The sequence below is a fragment of the Osmerus mordax genome, chromosome 11 (genome assembly GCF_038355195.1).
Source record: "Osmerus mordax isolate fOsmMor3 chromosome 11, fOsmMor3.pri, whole genome shotgun sequence".
NCBI lineage: Eukaryota > Metazoa > Chordata > Actinopteri > Osmeriformes > Osmeridae > Osmerus > Osmerus mordax.
Window position 1 is genome coordinate 15,310,256 of NC_090060.1, and position 21,971 is coordinate 15,332,226.

Here is a 21,971-nt window from a genome sequence, read left to right on the forward strand (position 1 = left end):
CAACCAACTCAAACTGAACCTATCAACGAAGACGGAACTGCACCGTTATGCAAATCTCCACTCTCAATCCATCGTCCTTCATAACCTCATTCTCAACATCCTTATTCTAACAAATAATTTGTATATCGGCGTATCATAAAGTGAATCACTATTTTAACAAAACACTTTAATGTAATTATTGTGTGCATATCAATATTGTCATGTATGTACCCAAATAAAATGATTGTAAGAATACCAAATGAAAACATTGCAAAATCACAATTCTCAAATAAATTGATTTAGCCCTTTCAAATACTGTTGCAACAATGTTTTGTTCTTGATTAATGAATGCACAGTGAGTAGAACATGTTTGAAAAAATATTTAGTAAAAATCTTCCATCAGTATATATAAAAGTGTGCTATTTAATACAATAGACTATGTTTTGGAAAATAATTGTGCATTTAAACATGTCAGGACTATGAATGTAACTACGTGTTATCTTTAACAAACAAAACATCCTTTCAAACTAATAATTATAGCACGAGAAATCAATGGCAAATCATTTGATAAAAAGTAACCACACTCAGCCATGTGTATTATATAGGAGGTAGGACAATGACCATAACTCACCAGCAGCAGATATTCATTTTTAACAGAAAAATAACTGAACATAATTTAAAACTGGAACATTTTCCTTGACTAAATATTATGTTATATTATATGACCCATGATTTATATGTTGTTATGATCAGTGACCTATGCACTATTGTAAAGCTCTCTCGTGGAAGTCGCTTTGGATAAAAGCGTCTGCTAAATGCATAAATGTAATGTAATGATTTAACTCACTACATTATTATCAGAAATACAGCTACCAAAACCAATCAAGATTGACTAGGTGATTACGTTTCTGTTCTTATATGTGTTAAAATCAAGAAAATCCCCCTTTATTCATTTGAACATAGCTTTACAGAGTAAATATTTTGGGTCTCTGAGATTCTGAGACATTTTATCATCACAGCTGAGGTTGTAGGCTAAATAGGTGTGTTTACAAACGTTATTCAATGTAGTCTGTCAGCTTTAAAGTACAACTACTATAATTCTAGTATAGTAATCTAGAAGGATACTACATTATCCCATAGCACATCATTTTTTGTATGGAATTGCAAAAATAGGAGGGATTTTAGGGGAATCAATAGAGAAAATCCACAAATTGTAACTTCCTGGAAATAACAGTTCAGTGTACAGGTGTACACAATTGACATACAGTTGTATGAATTGCAACAATAATCTAGTTCTCTAATGTATTCCAAAAAGCACAAATGTAATTAATGATTGGATGTTAAGAGCTCATTTTTTTTATGATTCTCCTCGATCTGCGTGGATTATACTTGATTTTGTCTTGGTGGAACCAAGACCGAAGGAAGTATTTGTCAGGACTTTTTTTGCTCTTGTTGAGTCTCTGCTGGTCTCTGTCAAATTGTTTTTGAAGTTTCAGTGCCAGCTGCCTGTCCTCAGCCTCTTGCTTTACCCGTTGAAAACTAAAATCACTTTGCCCTTTCTCCATTTCGAGACTATCTCGGCACTGAGTTTTGAATCTCTTGATTTGCAACTCAGTCTCTTCCAAGTGTTTAGTCTTTTGGCTCCTCTTCCTACTCCTTCTTGAGGTAGTTTGGTTTTGGGCACAGTTCATTTTTTCAATCTCTTTTCTCTGATCCACTGATGTATTTAATTTTAGCTTGCAATGTGGATCCCCAGTTACCCTGTCCAGTGGGGCAAAAGGGTGCTTTTTACGGACTGGAGAGGGCCCACAAGATGATTCGGGTGCTAACTTTTTACGACTAAACCCGCATTCTCTTGCAGGTCCTTCATCAGTATGTAGAAGTGATGGTAAATTAAACCTTTTGGCTTGTCTTTGATTGAGGGTTGTATCTCCAACTGGCTGATCAAATATCAATCTCCTTTTATTTAACATACACACTTTTTCGTTCTCTTCATTACAAGTGTTGGTCCTTATTCTGCACACACCTAAGTCCTCTTTAACTTTAGTGGAAGCACAGGTAAATGGCTTTATTTCTCGTTCATCTGTGGGACTTTGTTTAATTATGATTTCTTCATTAAAGGGGCTGGTCAGAGTACCCTTGGAGGTCATTTCAATACACTGACGGTCCACTTCAATCTGTTTCCACTTCTGGAGGATGAAAGTGCTGGCTTCATAGCTGGTGAGCCTTTGAAAACTATGGGTCAAGTTCCTGGGTGTGGACTTCACTATTGTGGGCTCAATCACTCGTCCATCTGGCAGACGTTTGGGTGGCGTGCAGGGAGAGCAGACAATTGGCTTGAAGTGATTGAGCTCTTCGGAGATGCTGTCATTGCTCTCAGGGCTGATAGACCTCTCCTGTTTGGACTGGGGGCCTATTAGAAGAGCTGATGTTGCCGTAACACTTCGCCAACTATACCTCTTCTCCGGTACAATTATGGGTGCCGAGAATGAGCGGCTGTTTTCTGAAGACAGCAGGATACCTGCGTTGTAGCTGTGAGCAATACTGACCTGAGAAAAAAAGAGCAAACAATATGATAACTTGCAGACACTTACACATAAAAATTACGAATGTCCTTAAATAGCACATAATACCTTATCCAGTAAGGAATGATTAACGGTCTTGACCTTTCCTCTCCCTTCCACTGAAGCTGTACAACTCTGACTCCTCTGCACAATATGTTCTGGTAACCAACTGAGTAAAATAGTTCAGAGATTAATTTCACTCAGAGTGCAAATTACATACATTTGTATCAATTGCTAGTTTGAAATACATAGAAAACAATGACAATGACTTACTCTTTTGCACAGGCTGGGGAGAGTTTTGTTCTTTTAACAAAAGCAGACACATTCCGGGTTCTCTTCCCGATTGGTTCCTCATTCTCTGAGTCGGACAACACCCCACTCAACTGTAAACAAAGAAATAAATTCAAAAACCTGTCACCGTACAATTTTTACATATTATTCACACTAGCTTATTTGTGGTTAAACACTTACAGGGTCTTCTAATTGTTTGATTGTCCCACACTCTTCTCTTCTGGATAGGATTTTCCTCCCCATGTCTTTTTTATCTTCGTTCATTGTTACCTGAAACAGTTGCAGCATTAAGATTTGAGTATTACTATCAGACTGATTTTGTAACAATTATTCCACAAACACATGACTGTGTCAAAAAGTCCTAATACTATCAACGTACAGGTTCAAATAGTATTAATACTATTATCATCATTACAAAACACACCCCAAAAAATGTACCTACCTTCTGCTTATCATGCTCTGGATGGAAATCTCCAGACCTTGGTATCTGACCAGGAGGGCAGAACATTTCTGATAAAAGAGAATCACAATGATATCAGTAAGCTAAGATATTGACTAGGGGTGATAGTCTTTTTTTAGGTACAAAGGTTGGGGTTCAACCTTTTTTCCTACACAGGGAATGAGGGCGCACACTGTTGTTGTTTTTTTACACTCAAAAGTTGAGTTTGACAGCCGCACAGGTCATGGCAAATGAACCACTATTAGCTCCGCCCACAAGAAAAATCTACAAGTCTTGATCAAAGTCATTTGTGATTTACCAATTACTAGAAGTATTAGATTTCATGGCTTGAAGCATATGAGCACAATTGGAACAGTTTTTTCCTCCTGAAACAACGAACTAAGTAAAGCTTGATGCCCGCGAATACGATATGTTGAGGCGGGTTAGTCAAATAGTACATCTTCCCGACACACAACATTTTGCAATTGCACTTTAAATTCGGAGCATTCCATTTTCGATTAACAAAAATTGTCAGCAAACCTTCTCTGTGAGTCTCACACTCTCTCTGTTCCATTCTGCTTTTGCATCGCTCTGGATAACTCCTTCTGACTATATCCCAGAGTTCGGTGTTTACCAGGTTTTTCTCGCGGGACTGTTTACGGGCCCAGCTGGATACTCGCAGTCGGCAGAGGGGACAGCACAAACTGGTCAATTCCACCGTCCGCTTGAAACAGTGTAGGCACACAGAATGACTACATGGCATAGTAACTGGCTCAAACAAAATCTCTGAACAGATAGGACATCTTGCCTCCTCGAGCGTCAGAAGCTGTGAAGGTGTATGACTTTTTCTCACGTCAGCAGATCTGGTGTGGCTATCTTTTCCAATACTACCAGTGCATTTCGCGGACCCTGTTGTCGCCATCTTCATTGGTCTATCGCAGCTTCTACTTTGAAAACAGTCCCCGCCTAACTCAACGGCAGCTATCGATATTGCACACTCGACTTATGTGGTCTATTAATAGGGTCTATTCGACCTGCGCTGGGAGAAAAAGCTTCCTTGATGTAAATTCAAGTCAGACAAAAGGGAAGTAATTTTCAAAACGTGAATTATACTAAAATTATATCTGTACAAAACAAAAACTGTACGTGGATGTCGTAAAAATACAATGCGCACTTTCAAAATCTCACCCCACAATGCAAAGGTCACAAGGCGGTACAAGCCTGCCTAACAAGCCCTTTGACACTCCCATATGCGCAGGCCAGGCAAACTGAATCGAGAGTAACCCCTGTTGTACATGCCACCGTGAAACGCACGGCGTACAGCATCCGATCTCAGTGCATTTTTATTACTTTCATATAGGTAATGACATGTAATTTAATGAATTGTTCGGGAACACTTGTGAAAATCCTGAACGAGATAGGGAAAAATATGCTGTGTGAGAGGATATTCATGTTAAAATAACACTCACGGAAACATTTGTACACCCTTACTTTATTGTGCAGCATGTAGCCTACTATACATGGATCCCATACGGAGCACATTGCTGCAGTGGCATATCAAAGGAAACAGATAATGGCCGGGTTTCCCAGATTCGTTAAGAAGCTCTTAGCGCTTTTTAGGAGCGTTCTAAGAGCGTTCGAAGCTCTTAGCGTTAAGAGCTTCTTAACGAATCTGGGAAACCCGGCCAATAGCATTCTTGTCACACATTAAGTCACTTCAGTCAGATTTTTTGGACGTGTTGAAGGTGACCTGCGTTTAGGAGGGTAGGCTTAATGTCTCAAATTATGTGGGCAACACAGCACCTGTAAGAGAGACATGGATGGCTCAGATAATGTTCCAAGAAGTAATTATGCAAAGTACACTTAATTTCACAGTGTTTGTATTTTCAGATAATTATTGGAGCCTTACACAAATCCTTTTGCACATCCAAAAGGTCCGAACGGTAGCTCTGCTGGCAGGCAGACAGGGCGACAGACTCCACTGTAGTTTGAACAGCCCCATGGAAAAGTAGCTACCTCATTTGCTTTTTCTGCAGTGGAAAAACAAGTTATTATATGTGGCTATTTATCAATACCCTATTTTTCCATTAACGTGTCAGTGAAACATACTCCACAAATGGATTGCCTTATCCTCAAAGCTGAATTACATCATGCATCGGTTGTGTGGAAGAAATTGGGATTTCCTGTGTGCTTACATTATTCACTAATCAATAGAACTAGTCATTGGATACTAGTTAGTACGTTCTCATGTAAGCTTGCTATTAATAAGAGTATATTGTGTCTATGTGTCAGGGTTAATAGATGTTCGGGGTCAGGAGAAAGTACTGGCTAAACGTTCCTTGTCATGACTACAAGGAGAGCTCCAACTATGAACTCTCTAGTCTGAGAGTTGCCATGTGTTGGGAGCAGTGAATCTCTTTCTCTGAGACTGTTGAAACGTCATTACTGCCTGACTGTCACAATTTATGTTTACATTGTTGTGGCCTATAAAAGATGGTCCTCCAGCTTTCGGAGCTGGGAGAGACATGATTGAGACCTAAGCCTGGTGTTGTGTTGTCATTTATTGTCAGAGGTCTGGTTTTCTCTCCCAATCTGCAGATTGATAAATACGTATTAAAATCCAGAACTTAACTGAACTTAGTCACTCCGTTTATGAAGAGACGGACAAAACACTTTCTTCATCAGTTGATAAAATTATATCAGTAAGATGAAGGTTATTAATGCAGAATCCACATGATATGTACGTTACAGATATAGAGACTAGGCTCCATTTGCCAGTGTATGAGTTTATATAAACTATGCAACTCCATTGAGATATAGCCTATAGAAACATTACTATTGTGAATTCTGCAAAATAGCAGTGTTCGAAATAGATTTGAGTTAGGACTTACATGCAAGAGTCAAGAAAGCCAGAAGTACCAAAATGCAGTGATATTTCATGTTGATCCTGATGTTGGATGTCCTGCAACTTCACACAGATTTTCTTTGGTTTTAGACTAGCAATGGCAATGACCCTCCAAGGAGGAGTTTACTTACTTAGACACATCATGAGGATGAACTTGTGATTCAAATAAAGAGTAAAAACATGAGACACTTAATAGAGGACATTGGCAAACACATGAGCCTATCAAAGTTAGTTTGTCGGGTTTCACAAACAAGATTTGTTCTAACTGAGCTAAAGAGTAAACTATTTAAAGGATATTCGATTTAATAGATAACACATGATGGTTCAGCTGTAGACTTGGATCACATTTGCCTGTATTTAAAACATTCTTTTTCCACCAGGGGGCATTACTGGAGGCATGGAAAGAAGGAAAAAGAATCGATGATACTCAATTTAAATCTGCACCCTCTTCCTCTTCGCGGGTAAATCAATGTGTTTGACGTGTTCGACATTTACATGGTCTCATATAGACCCATATCTCTCAAGGACTGTTTCTCAAAGAGTAGACTAGACACACTACAGTCTTCAAAGGGAGCCTTTACAGTGTTATGCCACACACTTCATCCAGATGGTGGCGCAATAGTTTGTTCACCAGCTTTCTCTTCTTCATTAGTATAGAAGAAGAAATGTCAATAAACAACATGGTGACCCACATTTGTGTTACACAACTTGACGGTTTCACGTAGGCTATAGGCTAATACATATTGAATGAAAACATTCAGACAAGATTATTGGAAGTAATTATTTATTCTGCACTTACGTCTACATTTGCGTAGGCTATGGATTAGCTACAGTTAAAAGGTTTATTACTGTACTGGACAACCAACTTCTGCTGACTTCAAGGAGACCTCAAATATTTAAAAAATTTGCGTGGTCAAGTCAAGCGGATTTTTCACTTCCTGATTATCAACACACTTTCTGACCTTAAAATTTAATATACGTTTTAAATGCAGCATGAAAGCAGCTGTGGAAGTGGTCAATTTAGGGCGCATTTCTTACGCGCGTGCACTGGAAGTGCAGAAGTTATTTGTCAAGCGACACTTTGATAAATCTGTGAAGTCTCCCAATGCTCTGCTACTTTGTGAACACCCGCCTGTCTACACAATTGGAATAAGGCAAGCACCTTATCCTGCCAAGGAAGAGGAAAGGCTTAAACTTCTAGGTGCGGAATTCTTTCGCACCAACCGCGGCGGACTCATAACCTTCCATGGCCCTGGTCAATTGGTGTGTTATCCGGTTTTAAATCTGGGTTCCTTCAAAAAGAGTGTGAGATGGTACGTGTGCGAGCTGGAGAGAACAGTTATCAAACTTTGCAGCAGATTTGGAATTAAAGCCTCCACTTCACCTGACACAGGAGTATGGGTTGGTGAAAACAAGATATGTGCCATAGGTGAATACATGTTTCAATTTACTGTTGTCTATAGCGATTTGTTTTTTGAAATGTTCAAATAATTTTGTGTTTAATACGTTTGAGGTTCATTTGCTTTTCAGGAATCCATTGTGGGAGATACATAACATCTCACGGATTGGCACTAAATTGCAACACAGACATGGACTGGTTCAAATACATTGTGCCATGTGGAATTGTAGGTAAAGGTGTTACCTCCCTCAGCCAAGAATTGGGAAGAAATATGTCTACTGAAGAAGTCACCCTACATTTACTGGAAACGTTCAAAGACCAGTTTGATTGTACACTGTTGCATGGCAGCTATGACCACAATAATAAAAATAAAATCTAATTACATTTACTGCGTTTTCTGTTCCCCCCTTTGATGGTTGGTTACCTGATGTGAGGATTAACACATTTGTTAAGTTTTGGTTACTTAAGTACAAAATTGTGTTGTGCTGTTAAATGCATAGACAAACTCTATGGTTAAATGTGTTTGCTAAAACGAAATGCATTATAATGCATGAAGTGACGTCAGCCTGTAATTTATGTTGTGCCTTCTGGATAAAATCGCATTAATGCCCTATCAATGGTTTTACTGGATATACAGTGAACACACTTTCCACACAGATTTTATTTCCAATGCATTCGCAGCTGGCAGTTACATACGCAGTCGTCTTAACTCACGTGCAAATCGGTTTGGCACAATATTGGCAAACTGTAATGGTTCAATCAAAAACGAAGTCCAGAAGTGATGCTATTAACGAGCTTCAGTATAAAGTTAGTCGTTACTTAAATGGTTAGACTGTTGTGTGGAATTTGACAGGTAGATTAGCTACGACTAGCGAATGCGTTAGCTTTGACTTCTAACGGAATCAAGCCTTTTATACGTTATACACAGCGGTAGTAGCCTAGAACATAACTAGGCTAGCTAGCTGACGGAGAAAATCGAAAACCGGTCAAGCAACTTTATTTTCAAGTTGAAAGCTAACCAACGAACAGACACATTTGCTACGTATCTGCATTTATGGCTTTGCTCGCTTGCGAATTGTCAAGTTTTATGAAGTTGGTTACTGCGAGCTAACGACGTTGGCTGCGTTGCAAGCTTCTCAGCAAGGCTACTGATAACCACTAGCTAGCTAGCCAGCTACAAGCTAAACTTCATGTTTTGCCGCACAATATTCTGCTATGGTGGACAACGGAGATATGAACGACAATGTCAATTACCATGCAACTGGGGACCCACAACTGGATAAAGCAATACATGAATGGAAAACTTGGGACAAGGTGAGTCTACCGAATTTTACGGCTATAGTGCTATTGTACAACCTTGCGAACTTGATGGACAAATAAGATTTTTTTTTAGCTAGGTCTAGCTAATGTTTGCAGCTTTCACAAGGCCTAGTGACTACCAACCATTCAGGTTGCCTAATGAACACCGTTACCTTTAGAAGCCAACTCATGCAGATTCAGGATAACACACCAAACAAGGTATCTTGACCAGTCAGGGAAGTGTCGTTCAAAAACATTTTTGTGTGTTAAAAATTATGGCCAGTTTCTTTATTGTGTAGCACTTGTCTGGGGCTATAATGAACCTTGTGAGAAATAGTTGTGCAGTAGCAGAGCTGGGCTCCACCAACATTCAACACCAGCACCCTAGTCAAGAAAGGGTGCAAATGCGATGTGGATCTGGCTGACCTTCTCTTTAAATGTCAGACCGTGAAGTCGAGCTACATCATTGCTATGAATCTGCAATACGAATATGCAGCGTGTGGTGTTTCTATACTTGGATTGAATCATTTAACAATGAACTGGCTGACTTGCTATACTCATTACTGTGGTGTTCAGTAGATGCCTAAAATGTGTAGACCTACATGTGATTTATTTTCATCTGCCCAGAATCCACAGACTAGGGAACAGGTGGAGGCCTTATTGCAGTCTGGTGATAAAGAGGAGCTAAGGCGAAGGATGTGCTTCAGGATGACGTTCGGGACGGCAGGCTTAAGGGCTGCCATGGGTGCGGGTTTTGCCCGAATCAATGACCTTACTATCATCCAGTCTACACAGGTAAGTGATGAAGCCTACCTTCAAACTAATTATTCTAATAACTAGTAAGTGAAGTTTTCACATCTAACAGAGCAGATATTGAAATAAGTGATGCAGGCATGTTATGCATTCTGTCCCTGCAGGGTATATACAAATATCTATCTGAAACCTTTTCTGACTTGAGCAGTCGTGGTATAGTGGTCGGATATGACACACGAGCACAGGAGGCCAGTGGCTGCACTAGTGAAAGGTATTCCTCAACCTTAGCTTTGGAATTTTACACACACATTTTTAACCACAGCCAGTAAACAAGAATTGTACTTCTAAACTTGTTTGAGATGTCAACACTGCTTATGTTGACTTCAGAGAGTGCAGGGAATCTGAAGCCAGATCACTTAAGGAACCGATAATGTCATAGTTTAACAGTTAAGGAATTTAACAGTTTATCATCTGTGGGAGACCTTAACAGTATTGTCTGATTTCCACAGGCTTGCCAAGTTAACTGCTTCTGTGATGCTCTGTAAAGAAATTCCAGTTTATCTCTTCTCTACATATGTCCCCACCCCCTTTGTGGTAAGATGAAACACATGTCATTTAATAAGCAGCACCACACTACTCTTTTACAATACAAGGAATTCCTCAAATACATTTCAAGTTTTTCATTTGCATTTTGTTGATCCCAAACCCTTAATGTGGTTGCTCAAATGATTGTGAAGTTTAGGAGCATATTCTGGTTTATTTCTATAATCGCTGTAGCCTGGGAACACAAGCAGACGGCTTGTGTTTTTTTGCTCTGGCAGATTGGTCTGGCCACCTTCCCATTCAATCCGATTTCCTTCTGACCAGAATCTGTTTGATCACAACTGCTTATATGATAAGAGACAGGTTTAACATGATGACCGTACTGAGGAGCATCGTTGAGGCATTTTTGTAAACAACCAAGATTAAGTTTTGTCGCTCTGATGTTCCATTGCATTTGTGAATGGGTCTGATGATGCGAGTATAATACTTGTAAAATGTTACTTAAATTCAATTTTAAACCCTAATCCCTCCTAGCCATATGCTGTTATGAGACTAGGAGCAGCTGCTGGAGTGATGGTTACTGCCTCACACAACCGTAAGGAGGACAATGGATACAAGGTGAGTTGGTCTTGTATGGGGGGGGAGACATTTTTTATAAGCATGTAATTAGATTTCTTCCTTTAAGATAATATTCCACGATTCACAACTAGGGGAGTGTGAGACTCCCCATCACAAAGTTTGCTTTCTTGTACAGGTCTACTGGCATAATGGTGCACAGATCTCATCACCCCATGACAAGGAGATTCTGAGGTGCATTGAGGAGAGTGCAGAGCCTTGGAGCGAGTCCTGGAATGAGACGCTAGCAGACAGCAGCTCCCTTAGGAGCGATCCTCTGCCAGAGATATGTAAAAGTTACATGGAGGAGTTGGAGTCCATCTGTTTTCACAGGTACTTTTTCCCCTTAGCCAAAGCTCAAATCATTTTCTATTATTCCGTTTGATGTGGGGTTTTTTTTTTCAACAAATAAAACTACAGGATCATTAAATACCTAACTTTTGCATTTCATTGGGTTTTCTGTTACAGAGAGCTCAACATAAAGTCCCCATTAAAATTTGTCCACTCATCCTTCCATGGGGTAGGCCACCGCTATGTCCAGCAGGCCTTCCAGGCATTTGGCTTTCCTCCTCCCATCCCCGTACCGGAGCAGATGGATCCTGATCCAAACTTTACCACTGTCCAATGTCCAAACCCAGAAGAGGGAGAGTCTGTTTTGGTAGGAAAATCTTCACCCGTTAGAGAAAAGTCAAACTGACCGTTCTGTTAAATGCAAAACAGATCATTTTAGAAATGCTCCATCCCTGTGTTCTGACGCTGCAGGAGCTCTCTCTTCGCCTTGCTGAGAGAGAGAGTGCGAAGATTGTCATGGCAACAGATCCTGATGCAGATCGCTTGGCTGTTGCAGAGCAGTCTGACGGGTGAATACATCAATAATGCAACAACACAAGTCTCAGATATTAGGATGGAGAAAATTGAGCAAATAAGCCTTTTAATATATCCACCACAAGTAATAATTTGATAATGGCTCTGGTCATAAGACTTGCTGTACCAGAACTGAAATTCTTTCAATATGTACTGGATTCTATTTTGCAAAGGTCTGGGTGGAAAGTCTATACAGGAAATGAGCTTGCAGCTCTGCTGGGCTGGTGGATGCTGTTTAACTGGAAAGAGAGCCACCCCGATCCAGCAGACACAGAGAGAGTGTACATGCTGGCCACGACTGTCTCCTCCAAAATCCTCAAGGCCTTCGCCCGGCTAGAGGGCTTCCACTTTGAGGTGTGTTATTCTCCACTGAGCTTGAGAGACAGAGGCTGAGGTGTGGATATATCGTAGCTCCTGATTAGTTGGATGTATCCCATTTGGCGTATCAAACAAAACCTCAAATGATTTCAGATTAAAAGGGAAACACCGATTTTTCAACATCTGCTAGGACCTTGTGTGATGTACTTTATGTTCCACAGGAAACTCTACCTGGTTTCAAGTGGATAGGTAAAAGAATACACGAGCTGTCCAAAACAGGGAAGGAAGTGATATTTGCCTTTGAGGAGTCTATTGGTAAACAAACTGCTTTATTACAGTTCTCAGTTTTATCTACTGTTGAATGTACAAGGGTATGTCCCTTCTGTAAGGGGTGTTTTATTCTTTATATTGGCTTGTGTGTACTCACTTTACCGTACTGTAAAAGAAGAAGCCACCTGAAAATGTAAACACATTTTCCTTCTTACACATTGGCAAAGTAACAACACATCTCGCTGCTATGCTGTGTCTTCTTTGTTTTGTCTGTTATGTTTATCAGGGTTCCTGTGTGGCAGTGTGGTACCAGATAAAGATGGTGTGAGTGCAGCTGTGGTTGTGGCTGAGATGGCGACCTATCTCTACAACAAGAACCTTACCCTTCACCAGCAGCTGGACAACATCTATGAAATGCAAGTGATCGTTGTGCATGAAGGCCAATGAGTGTCTTTCTAATAGTTATTTTGTAAGCAGTAAATAGTAAGTTAATCTGAAATCTGTGAAGTATTTGCACACCATCTCCATGCAGTTACCTAGTTCATTTGGATGTTATTATTCCGCTTTTCAGAATCCTTCATTTAGATCGGGAGGTAGCTACTTTTATTTATCCCCATGTGGAACATAGGGGATGCACAAGTAAAGCCAGGAGAATAACAAAGATCGTATGCAACACTGGCACTGCTCACCTGTAGCACGAACCAGTGAAACTCACAGATGAGTGTCGGTATCTAAATGCAGAAGCTCATATTGAGAGAGATGTTCCTAAGTACGAAGAAATGTACCTAGTAAACAGAGCATTGCAAACGGTGCAGTATAATTCCAGTTAAGGACTAAGAATGTCCTGAATGGTAACAGTGAGGTGATTAAGTGGTGCGCTAACAGCGCTGCCAGTATTCTGGCTCACAGGGATGTGTTCTAGTATTTCAGCCGCTGGCAGGAAGGACTTCCAATTTAACAAAACAATAACGGCATCAATCTATGAAGGTGTATGCTAGCAGAGTTCAAGAGAACTCGTTTATATTAGTTTCTCATTAATATAATCTGATTATTTCAATCCTCCAGATACGGTTATCACATATCCAAAACATCCTACGTGATCTGCAATGACCCCCCAATGGTGACCAGAATATTCGGACGTATCCGCAACTTCGAAGGGGCGGGCACGTACCCAAAGTCATGCGGAGGCTACAGCATAACGCATGTGAGAGATGTGACCACAGGCTATGATAGTAGCCAGCCCGACAAACGATCTGTAAGTGAAATCTAATTAGATGTCATGGTGTACTTCTGTGGTACAGTATACTTCTCAGTGTGTGAGGAGTCATTCTCTCTCATCTCTGTTCCCAGGTACTACCTGTGACAAAGAGTAGCCAAATGGTCACCTTCACTCTACAGAATGGAATTGTGGCCACGCTAAGGACCAGTGGGACAGAGCCCAAGATAAAATACTACACAGAGTTCTGTGCGTCACCAGGGAAAAGGTTTGTATCAAGTATGGAAGGAAGTCAGTGACATAATGTTTTGAATTTTAAAAGGCATTGAGTACTTAATATTGAAATTTAAACACCACCAAAAGTATTGGTTTTGAATTCATCTGTTTTAAATTTAAATATGAAATTATTTCATTGTAAAATTACATTGAAATTATAATAGAATTTTCCTGTTTGAATTTGAGCATCCAGAATTTCTGAAATTTTAAAGAGGGAGAAAATAATTTTTAACAATTAGAATGATCAGTAATCATGCATTACAAAAACTAGGGTTTCATCCTATTTTGACCTCAGATTCTGTGTTTGTTGGTGAAAGATTTGAAAACAATCTGTAGCTAATTCCATAATTGTTTATGAAGATAGGAAATGTGTTTGTTCTTCAGTGACATCTCAAGCCTGGAGGAGGAGCTTGAGAGAGTTACTCACACTCTCGTTGAAGAGTTTCTGGAGCCTGAAAAGAACAACTTGATCCGTCGATTAATCTAGGTGGGATCCCTGTATACTTTGTGTATGCATCCTTTCATAGTGTATGATCCTTATTGCGTTCTATGAATGTTTACCCTCACCGTGAAACCTGGTGTCAATTGCTGGTTTGAGCTCCCCCCCCCCCCCCCCCCCCCTATATGTTCACAGGGTGATTTGAGTATTACTCAATTTGGAACTGTGATTCCAAACGGATTGTAAAAAGAAATATATATTTAGATTTATTTTTTTGCATTTCCATGAAAATAACCACAATGCATTGAATGATGGTCCTCCTGCAGAACAATCAAAGCAGACCCAGTTCCATCACCTTGGTGTTTAGTCACAACGTTAGATGTGTTGACACTGCGTCAGTCTCTGGGTCTGTACACTGTATGTGTGTGTATGTAAACATAAAACCTCTCTTATTCAATGCTGCTTTTAACGTACAAACGATGGTAGTACTTCGCCAAAAGACACATGGCCACATGTGAAACTCGCTGTATGAACACGTCCGTGAAACAGCTGACAGTGTGGCTAAGGCTTCTGTTTACTTTCATTACTTACAAGGGGAAAGGGTGAACCAAACTGATCAAAAGAGACAATCAGATGAGAAACAAACCTTAGTATTGTCACATTCACCTGATATTCTTTTGAGAAACTAGGGCTGCTGTTCCATGAGAAAAGCGCTTTAAAAGAGACAATTAAGGATATATAATTTTTTTGTCTGTAGCATACTGCAAGCTGCCTCCTATTTCTAAATACATTGTCAGTATGACATATACCATACAGTTTAATAGTTGCAGAATGTTTTTGCATGCAGTATTATGCAATTTCCTTGGACTGAATGATGGCAATTCCACTAGGTGTCCACTAGGTGTCAGGGTAGGCAACTACTGGGTTGGCTGCAAGGTGTCTGAGACATATTAAAAGGAGAATAACAATTCTAGGTCAGCTGTCAGCTTTGTATGCTTGCCTGTTGCAACGGTCATCCATATAAATATTTATGACTGAAAAACCAAGATTAAGATATGTTGTGTGAATGTTTTCAGAAGTGAATCCAAGTTTTACTATTGTTTAGTAATACATAAGTAACTTGTTTAACTTCTACATTTTCATAATATATATATAAATATCTACATTATCAGTTGGCCTAGAAGATTGTCCAAATTGCATTGTATGCAAATTACTGTATATTATGCATGGTATGTTTTGCGGCAGTATTTATTACTAAAACTTCAAACCCTTTGTGTTCCGGTCTTTTGTGGTTTAGTCAATTCTGAAAACATTTCTACATTCAAAATGCAGAAAAACGGAATGCCAAGTTTGTTATTGATAACTGTTCAAGCACTTTTTCATCCTGTATTGTTTCACCTTCTTTTGTTTGGAAAATAAATGTACAAAGACAACCTGTTCAATCTGTACTCATGTATTACAAGTTTTCGATTTATTTAAATGTTCTTAAAGTCCCGCTGTGAAATAAGCAATGCGAATAAACTGCCAAGTGCAAAGTATCTGAAGCTTAAACCGTATCACTGTATTCAACGTGGATAAACAAACCAATCATAAGATATATTTTTATATATTATTTTTGAATGTTTTAGACAACTCTTCAGTATATAATGGAATTGAAAAGGTGAGTGGGGGGTATTTTTGAGGTGTCCTTGTTGGGGACACCTTAAATATTTAATTCCGTTCATTATAGATGTCAAGTCCATATTCACAGATTTTTTTTAATGTAGTATGATTTGATTTGTAACATTTTGCATTTTGACTCAAAGCTCCAGTTCTGAGGAAGTACTTACATGCATATGTGTCGTCTTTTCCATTCAGAAGTGTGTTGATGTTTTTTTTCCACAAAGAAAAACAATATATATACATATATAAAAAATGTTTGCTCCACTCTATAATCTTGAGTGTGTGAAGGGGGGAGGAATGTCTGCAAGACTTGTTCAATGTCCAAAAATGAAATTCTGAAGTTAATATTTTGTACTGTTAACAAGTAATTGAGGTTTAAAAGTTGGAATATCTGAATAATGGGCATGCAACCACACTGCATACTAACTGATGGGTCACTATATTGGTGACAGAAAAACTGGCCTGCAATTTATATTAATTTAAATGTAATTTGTCTCTTCTGTCTTGCCATTTTTATGTTTTCCTATCCTGTCTGGAAGTTAAGACCATCAAACTTGGATTTCAAGTTATGTAATCTTTATTTTTGCATGTAACAGGACATCCCTATAAGCTTTGTATGTAAATATTTTTTTTTTCATCAATGCTTTAAATTCAGAAATGTGTCAAAATACATGTCCTAGTAGTGGTCAAATAAATGAACCATTGAAAATGTGTTTCAGTAGAATTTGTTTCAAATAATTTAAGGCTAAATTAGCTGTAGACACACAATCCCCCACAAAAAGTTATTTTTGGTAGCTAATTTTGTCTTTCCTCGTAAACACTGCTGTTCGAACCTTGTGCAGGTTGAGACCATAAATAACAGGATTAAATACAGGTGGTACAATAAGGAATTGCAAAGCCAGCTGAATTTGTGACAGAAAAACTGCCAGAAATTTATATTCATTTAAATGTAATTTGCTGCAGAGAGTCTGTACTGTCTTGCCATTGTTGTGTTTTCCAATCCTTGTAAATGCAGGTCATGTCTGGAAGTTAAGACCATAATACTTTTATTTCAAAAAAGAGTTACATAATGTTTATTTTTGCATGTAAACAAACAGAACATCCCTATAAACTTTGTGTGTAAAGTTTTTTTTTTGTGTCAATGCTTTATATTCTGAAATGTGTCAAAAGATATGTCATTATAGTAGTGGTCAAATTAAGGAACTATTAAAAATGTGTTTGTAGTATCTTGGATCTACATCTGTTTATATTGGTTACTATGATGTTAGTAAGCAGTAATGTATTATGGCAGTGTTATGTTACTACACCTAATAGGAAATGCACATGCGCACTTTTGTGCCGGGGGCTAACTAACTGCACTCTCATTTCCTGCCCGGTCATTTCCCCACAACACAAATATTACATGTTTCAGTAGAAGTAGAAATAATTTAAGGCTACATTAACTGTAGACACACAATCCCCCCCCCCAAAAAAATATATGTTTAGTAGCTAATTTTGTCTTTCCTTGTAAAAACTGCTGTTCGAACCTTCTGCAGGTTGAGACCATAAATAACAGGATTGAATACAGGTGGTACAATAAGGAATTGCAAAGCCATCAGATTACGCAGGTTAAGTGGCATATTTTGGTCTCCATAAAAGCCATTTAAGACATCAAACAAAGTTACTACAATGAAAATAACCATCGTCAATAAATGTGGCACACATGTCTGAGTAAACTTGAGCCTTCCCTCTTCTGATCTCAGACAAACATGTGTCATCTGAAGATAAGACCAGGTAATCAAAATTGCTTGTAGAATTTGACCCGCCAAAGTAAAGGCACTCCAGATACGATTAATAGTAACAGGCACACACGAATGTTGAAGTATAGACCCATTGTCACAAAAAAGTTTACAAATGTGAGACCCACACAAAGGCAGTCGAACAGTTAATAAAACGGCTATCCCTGAGATCAAAAGAGGGTAACACCAAGCAAAGACAATTATTTTTCCCACAGTTACAGGTGTTAGTAATGTATGATATTGTAAAGGTTTGCATATTGCTACATACCGGTCATAAGCCATTGCTGATAACAGAGTAATCTCACACATGACCGATGTGTATATTACAAAACCTTGAGTCACACATCCACCATATGATATCACTCGGTCATCTGACAGAAGGTCTGATAAGAACCTGGGATAGAAACCAGCAGTTCCATACAGTGCATTAATACACAGATTACACAGAAATATGTACATAGGCTCATGAAGGCCTTTTTCAAGAATGATTGTAATGATCAAAGTCAAATTCACTAATATGATGAGCAGGTATGTTAGAAGAGTCAGTGGAAAGTACACAAACTTATTCATCCATGTCTTTTGCAATCCACAGAAGTAAAAAAACATAACAGTACTTGAGTTCTCCATAAAGGCAAACCTTTCTTCTAAACAAATTTCTAACCAGCTACAACCAACAGTCTAGTATAGTCTCTTCTATTCGTTGGATATCTAAATTGTCAAAAGTGTAAAAGTGACAGAGTTTTCCTTGACTGGCAGTAATCCATGACAGTATTTACAGAATACTGCAGTGATCTGTTATCTTGATCTCTAAATATACTCTGGTCCAAGACCACTTGGGAATTACATCAGAGTAAATTACATTACAATATTGCATCATGTCTTTTGTTAGTGCATCATGTTTTTGTAAACGTAGATTTAACAGAAAACCAACATTTCATTTAACAGCAATAATGGAATGTTTTTATGAAGGACAGTTGAATTGAACCGCCATGGCACTATGCAGAATTGATTTGAAAGTGTCGGTGAGTTCTTGTATGGTCAGGCCACAACAGATCACATACCTGTCTCTATGATATTTGATATCTACCCGAGTTGACCAGTTATGATAACTGGGAAACAAAGTGGGAAAGTAGATTTGGTCAAGGTTTACAGAAGATGCCAAATAATGGTCTCAATAAATAAGAGTCTGAACTCTATTTCAAGGCAGAAAAAGTTTTTAAAAACTGGGTATTATCAGGATAAGAAAAGCATGACCCAAAGAATGTAACACAAGAAACAAGCAAATGCTAGATTTAAATATGCTGAATGTATATTGTTTACAAGAAAGGAGCAATGAGGGTAAATTCCATGATCGAGAAGTTTCAGCAGAATAATGTCTGAACTCTGGAAAGAAGTTAAGACTTTAAATAACAGTAAGATGCTCTTGCAATCTAACATTGAAGGGATTTCTCGGTCTGAAAATATTGCTGAATCATGGAGAAACCATTATAAGGATATCTTTAACAGTGTTAAGAGTGATGAATTTAATGTTGGTGATGTTTCTAACAATGAAGGTGTGGTTATTTGTCGCAACTCAGATGAGTAATGTAGGATCCACATGCAGACTTTAATAGCAGAACTTCAAAACAGAACATAGGGGCCAACCAGGGGGGAGTCAAGACAAGCTCTGCCTCAGCTATAGGCACAGAAAAATCATATTACAGTGCTACAATAACATCTCAACTAGTTACATGCAGTGCAATTATATCTATATCTCAACTACAGTAGCTGGTCAACGAGAGAAATAGTGCAATAATATGATCTTGATTACTGTTACACTACTACACTTACTGATTTAATAGTTTACATCATATGCATAATGTAACGTTTTTCCCCTTTGTTGGATGCTTAAAGTATTTAATATTTAAAATAGCAAGTTTAAGAAAAAACTGTCAGAGAAAACAATTGCAGTATTCCATAAATGCAAATATTTATTGACACCCATTTGCCAGAGTATATTCAATCATAAATGTAAAACATTTATGTACTGTACATTTAATGATGAACCAAATTGTAATTTAACATCAGTGATGATAGAACGTTTTTGTGAAGGACAGTCCTGTATCCATTGTGTGATGTTTGTATTTCCTTTTAAATATTGCCATTCGAACCTGCTGCAGATTGAGGCCATAGATAATAGGGTTAAAGACAGGTGGTATAACAAGGAACTGGATCGCCATGGCATTACGCAGATTTAATGCATTATTCATACTTCCAAACCACCCATACCCAACATCAAACAGAGTTACTATGATAAAAATGACCATCGTTAATAAATGTGGCACACACGTTTGTGTAAACTTAATCCTTCCCTCCTTTGAATTCAAGCAAGCTCTTATAATCTGGCAATAAGAGCAGGCTATAAAAATAACCTGTAATATTTGACCAAATATTAGACAGAAACTCCATATTGTATTTAAGGTAATAGGTACACAGGAATGCTTAAGCACAGACGTATTGTCACAGAACAGTTTTTGAATGTCAGATCCACATAAAGGTAGTCTGATTGTCAGGCCTAATACTATGACTGATGTAGATAAAGGATAAAACCAAGAAAATATAAGTAATTTTGTGACAGTTAAGGATGATACAATGGAGTGATATTGTAATGGTTTACATATTGCCACATACCTGTCAAAAGCCATGACTGTTAGAATAGTTATTTCACACAAAACAGATGTATAGATGACATAGAGCTGAGTCAAACATCCACCGTATGATATCACCTGTACACCTGACAGAAGGTCGGATAAGAACTTTGGGTAAAAACCTAAAGTTCCATACAGTGAATTAAAACATTGATTACACAGAAATATGTACATTGGTTTATGGAGCTTTTTCTCTTTAATGATCGAAATAATCACAGTCAAGTTTACTGTTATGATTATCAAATAAGTTATTAAAGTCAAGGGAAAAAATAATGACTGATTCATCCATGTCTTTTGTAATCCAAAGAGATAAAAAAATTTGACTGTAGTAACATTTTCCATATTACTTAAGATTATTCTATAATATTTCCATATATTATTGGTCTAAGAAAATTCATAGTTTGTAATTTTACAATCCTCAAAAAAGTGCAATTATGCAGATTATCCTAAAACTGAGTAAAAATCAAGGATTGGATGATTTCAGTTTTTCAAAAGCGCATTCACTTCTTTAGATATAGGAAATCTTAATATTACATTATATGAATGTAGGCAAGTACTTTTTCAAACCAGAAATACATTTGTTTGAAAATTTGGTCTTCTGCATCAAGTCCTTTAAATACAAAAATATAATATATATATAAAATACTTACTAAAATGTTACTATGCAACTCTTGCTTGTTTGAAAAAGAGAATTGCCCAGCTGATGACTGTAAATTTGCTCCACTAACGCAATTAATATTCAACTTCATATATAACCCCTTGCCATAAAAACAAATGATGAGTGTACCCTTGTTACCATAGATATAACTGTGACGTATCACAAGATGACACACGACTACACATATTTGAAGAGGTGATCACATGGTGATACTTTGATCATAACTTTATTTTACGTCATTAATTAGAGTCAATCAACATTTATCTTTGTATTTAATTCGACAAGTGTATGTCAAATCTGTTCAAATGACAATTTAATTTGTCAATCTCAATAGAGTTAGTAGGTAACATTCTGTAGCCTAATGTCAATACTAAGAATGTTTCATTATGTCTCTGATTAATGGACAAAGATTCCAAAGGTATTTGCTTTTAAAATTAAAGATTAACATTATAAAGAATGTAATAGTGATAATGTAAAACAAGTAACTATTTACTGACAAGTTTGAACAACTCATCATGAACCTGTTGATCATTAATCCATCCAAACTTTTCTCCAACTACTCTAACTCACATTGAGGTCCCTTGTGCATCAATTTGGAGGATATATTACTAGATCTCTCTGGGTGACTCAACACTGGACATTCAAGCTCGAAAACATGTTTTTACAAAATACGTCGACCACTCATTAGTCCACTCTATCCCAAGAGAACAATTAATAAACGATACACCGGTGACACCAAGTAGCCAAGAACGAAAACAAGCAGTGACCTGTGGTTTCCCTTCTGAGTAGACCAGTAGAGACTAGAAGCCCAGAACGCCACTAAGGTGGCAGTAATTACTTCCCCTTAGACCGCTGTGATGCAACAAACAAACCAGGTCAAAGTGGACCAATGTAGTTATCATGATAAACATTGGAAAGACGTAATTAAATATTTTATATGATTATCCACTATACAAGTCAGTTTCTATGTTTGTTACATAAAATTATGAAAAATTTGATTTTGAGTGAAAAGATGA

At 38.0% G+C, this 21,971-nt stretch overlaps 5 protein-coding genes across 6 annotated transcripts; 2 read left to right on the forward strand and 3 right to left on the reverse strand.

Annotated features, from left to right (window-relative positions):
• Positions 1 to 177: 177 nt before the first annotated feature.
• On the reverse strand, positions 178 to 4,358 carry rnf169 (ring finger protein 169). The gene is made up of 6 exons (XM_067246287.1): positions 3,814 to 4,358; positions 3,277 to 3,344; positions 3,015 to 3,104; positions 2,817 to 2,926; positions 2,613 to 2,712; positions 178 to 2,528 (listed from the first exon to the last, which is right to left on the reverse strand). Exons 1-6 carry the CDS (start codon positions 4,199 to 4,201, stop codon positions 1,320 to 1,322), a joined length of 1,965 nt encoding a protein of 654 aa, XP_067102388.1. The 5' UTR covers positions 4,202 to 4,358; the 3' UTR covers positions 178 to 1,319.
• A 2,514-nt stretch (positions 4,359 to 6,872) lies between these two features.
• Positions 6,873 to 7,961, forward strand: lipt2 (lipoyl(octanoyl) transferase 2). The gene is made up of 2 exons (XM_067246696.1): positions 6,873 to 7,607; positions 7,709 to 7,961. Exons 1-2 carry the CDS (start codon positions 7,172 to 7,174, stop codon positions 7,954 to 7,956), a joined length of 684 nt encoding a protein of 227 aa, XP_067102797.1. The 5' UTR covers positions 6,873 to 7,171; the 3' UTR covers positions 7,957 to 7,961.
• Positions 7,962 to 8,294: 333 nt separating this feature from the next.
• Positions 8,295 to 15,852, forward strand: pgm2l1 (phosphoglucomutase 2-like 1). 2 transcript variants are annotated; one of them, XM_067246879.1, is made up of 14 exons: positions 8,295 to 8,891; positions 9,504 to 9,671; positions 9,794 to 9,900; positions 10,139 to 10,223; positions 10,707 to 10,790; positions 10,927 to 11,120; positions 11,256 to 11,445; positions 11,550 to 11,647; positions 11,825 to 12,005; positions 12,191 to 12,284; positions 12,526 to 12,655; positions 13,305 to 13,494; positions 13,590 to 13,723; positions 14,116 to 15,852. In XM_067246879.1, exons 1-14 carry the CDS (start codon positions 8,793 to 8,795, stop codon positions 14,216 to 14,218), a joined length of 1,857 nt encoding a protein of 618 aa, XP_067102980.1. In that variant the 5' UTR covers positions 8,295 to 8,792; the 3' UTR covers positions 14,219 to 15,852. The 2 variants fall into 2 exon arrangements, with proteins under 2 accessions (XP_067102980.1, XP_067102981.1); XM_067246880.1 differs by lacking the exon at positions 8,295 to 8,891 and having other exon boundaries at positions 9,592 to 9,671; positions 9,768 to 9,900.
• LOC136952060 (olfactory receptor 6N1-like) lies at positions 15,068 to 17,919 on the reverse strand. The gene is made up of 3 exons (XM_067246737.1): positions 17,798 to 17,919; positions 17,535 to 17,650; positions 15,068 to 15,099 (listed from the first exon to the last, which is right to left on the reverse strand). The coding sequence occupies exons 1-3, from the start codon at positions 17,917 to 17,919 to the stop codon at positions 15,068 to 15,070; spliced, it is 270 nt and encodes an 89-aa protein (XP_067102838.1).
• A 1,345-nt stretch (positions 17,920 to 19,264) lies between these two features.
• Positions 19,265 to 20,582, reverse strand: LOC136952061 (olfactory receptor 6Y1-like). The gene is made up of 2 exons (XM_067246738.1): positions 19,761 to 20,582; positions 19,265 to 19,285 (listed from the first exon to the last, which is right to left on the reverse strand). The coding sequence occupies exons 1-2, from the start codon at positions 20,580 to 20,582 to the stop codon at positions 19,265 to 19,267; spliced, it is 843 nt and encodes a 280-aa protein (XP_067102839.1).
• Between the last annotated feature and the right edge of the window lie 1,389 nt (positions 20,583 to 21,971).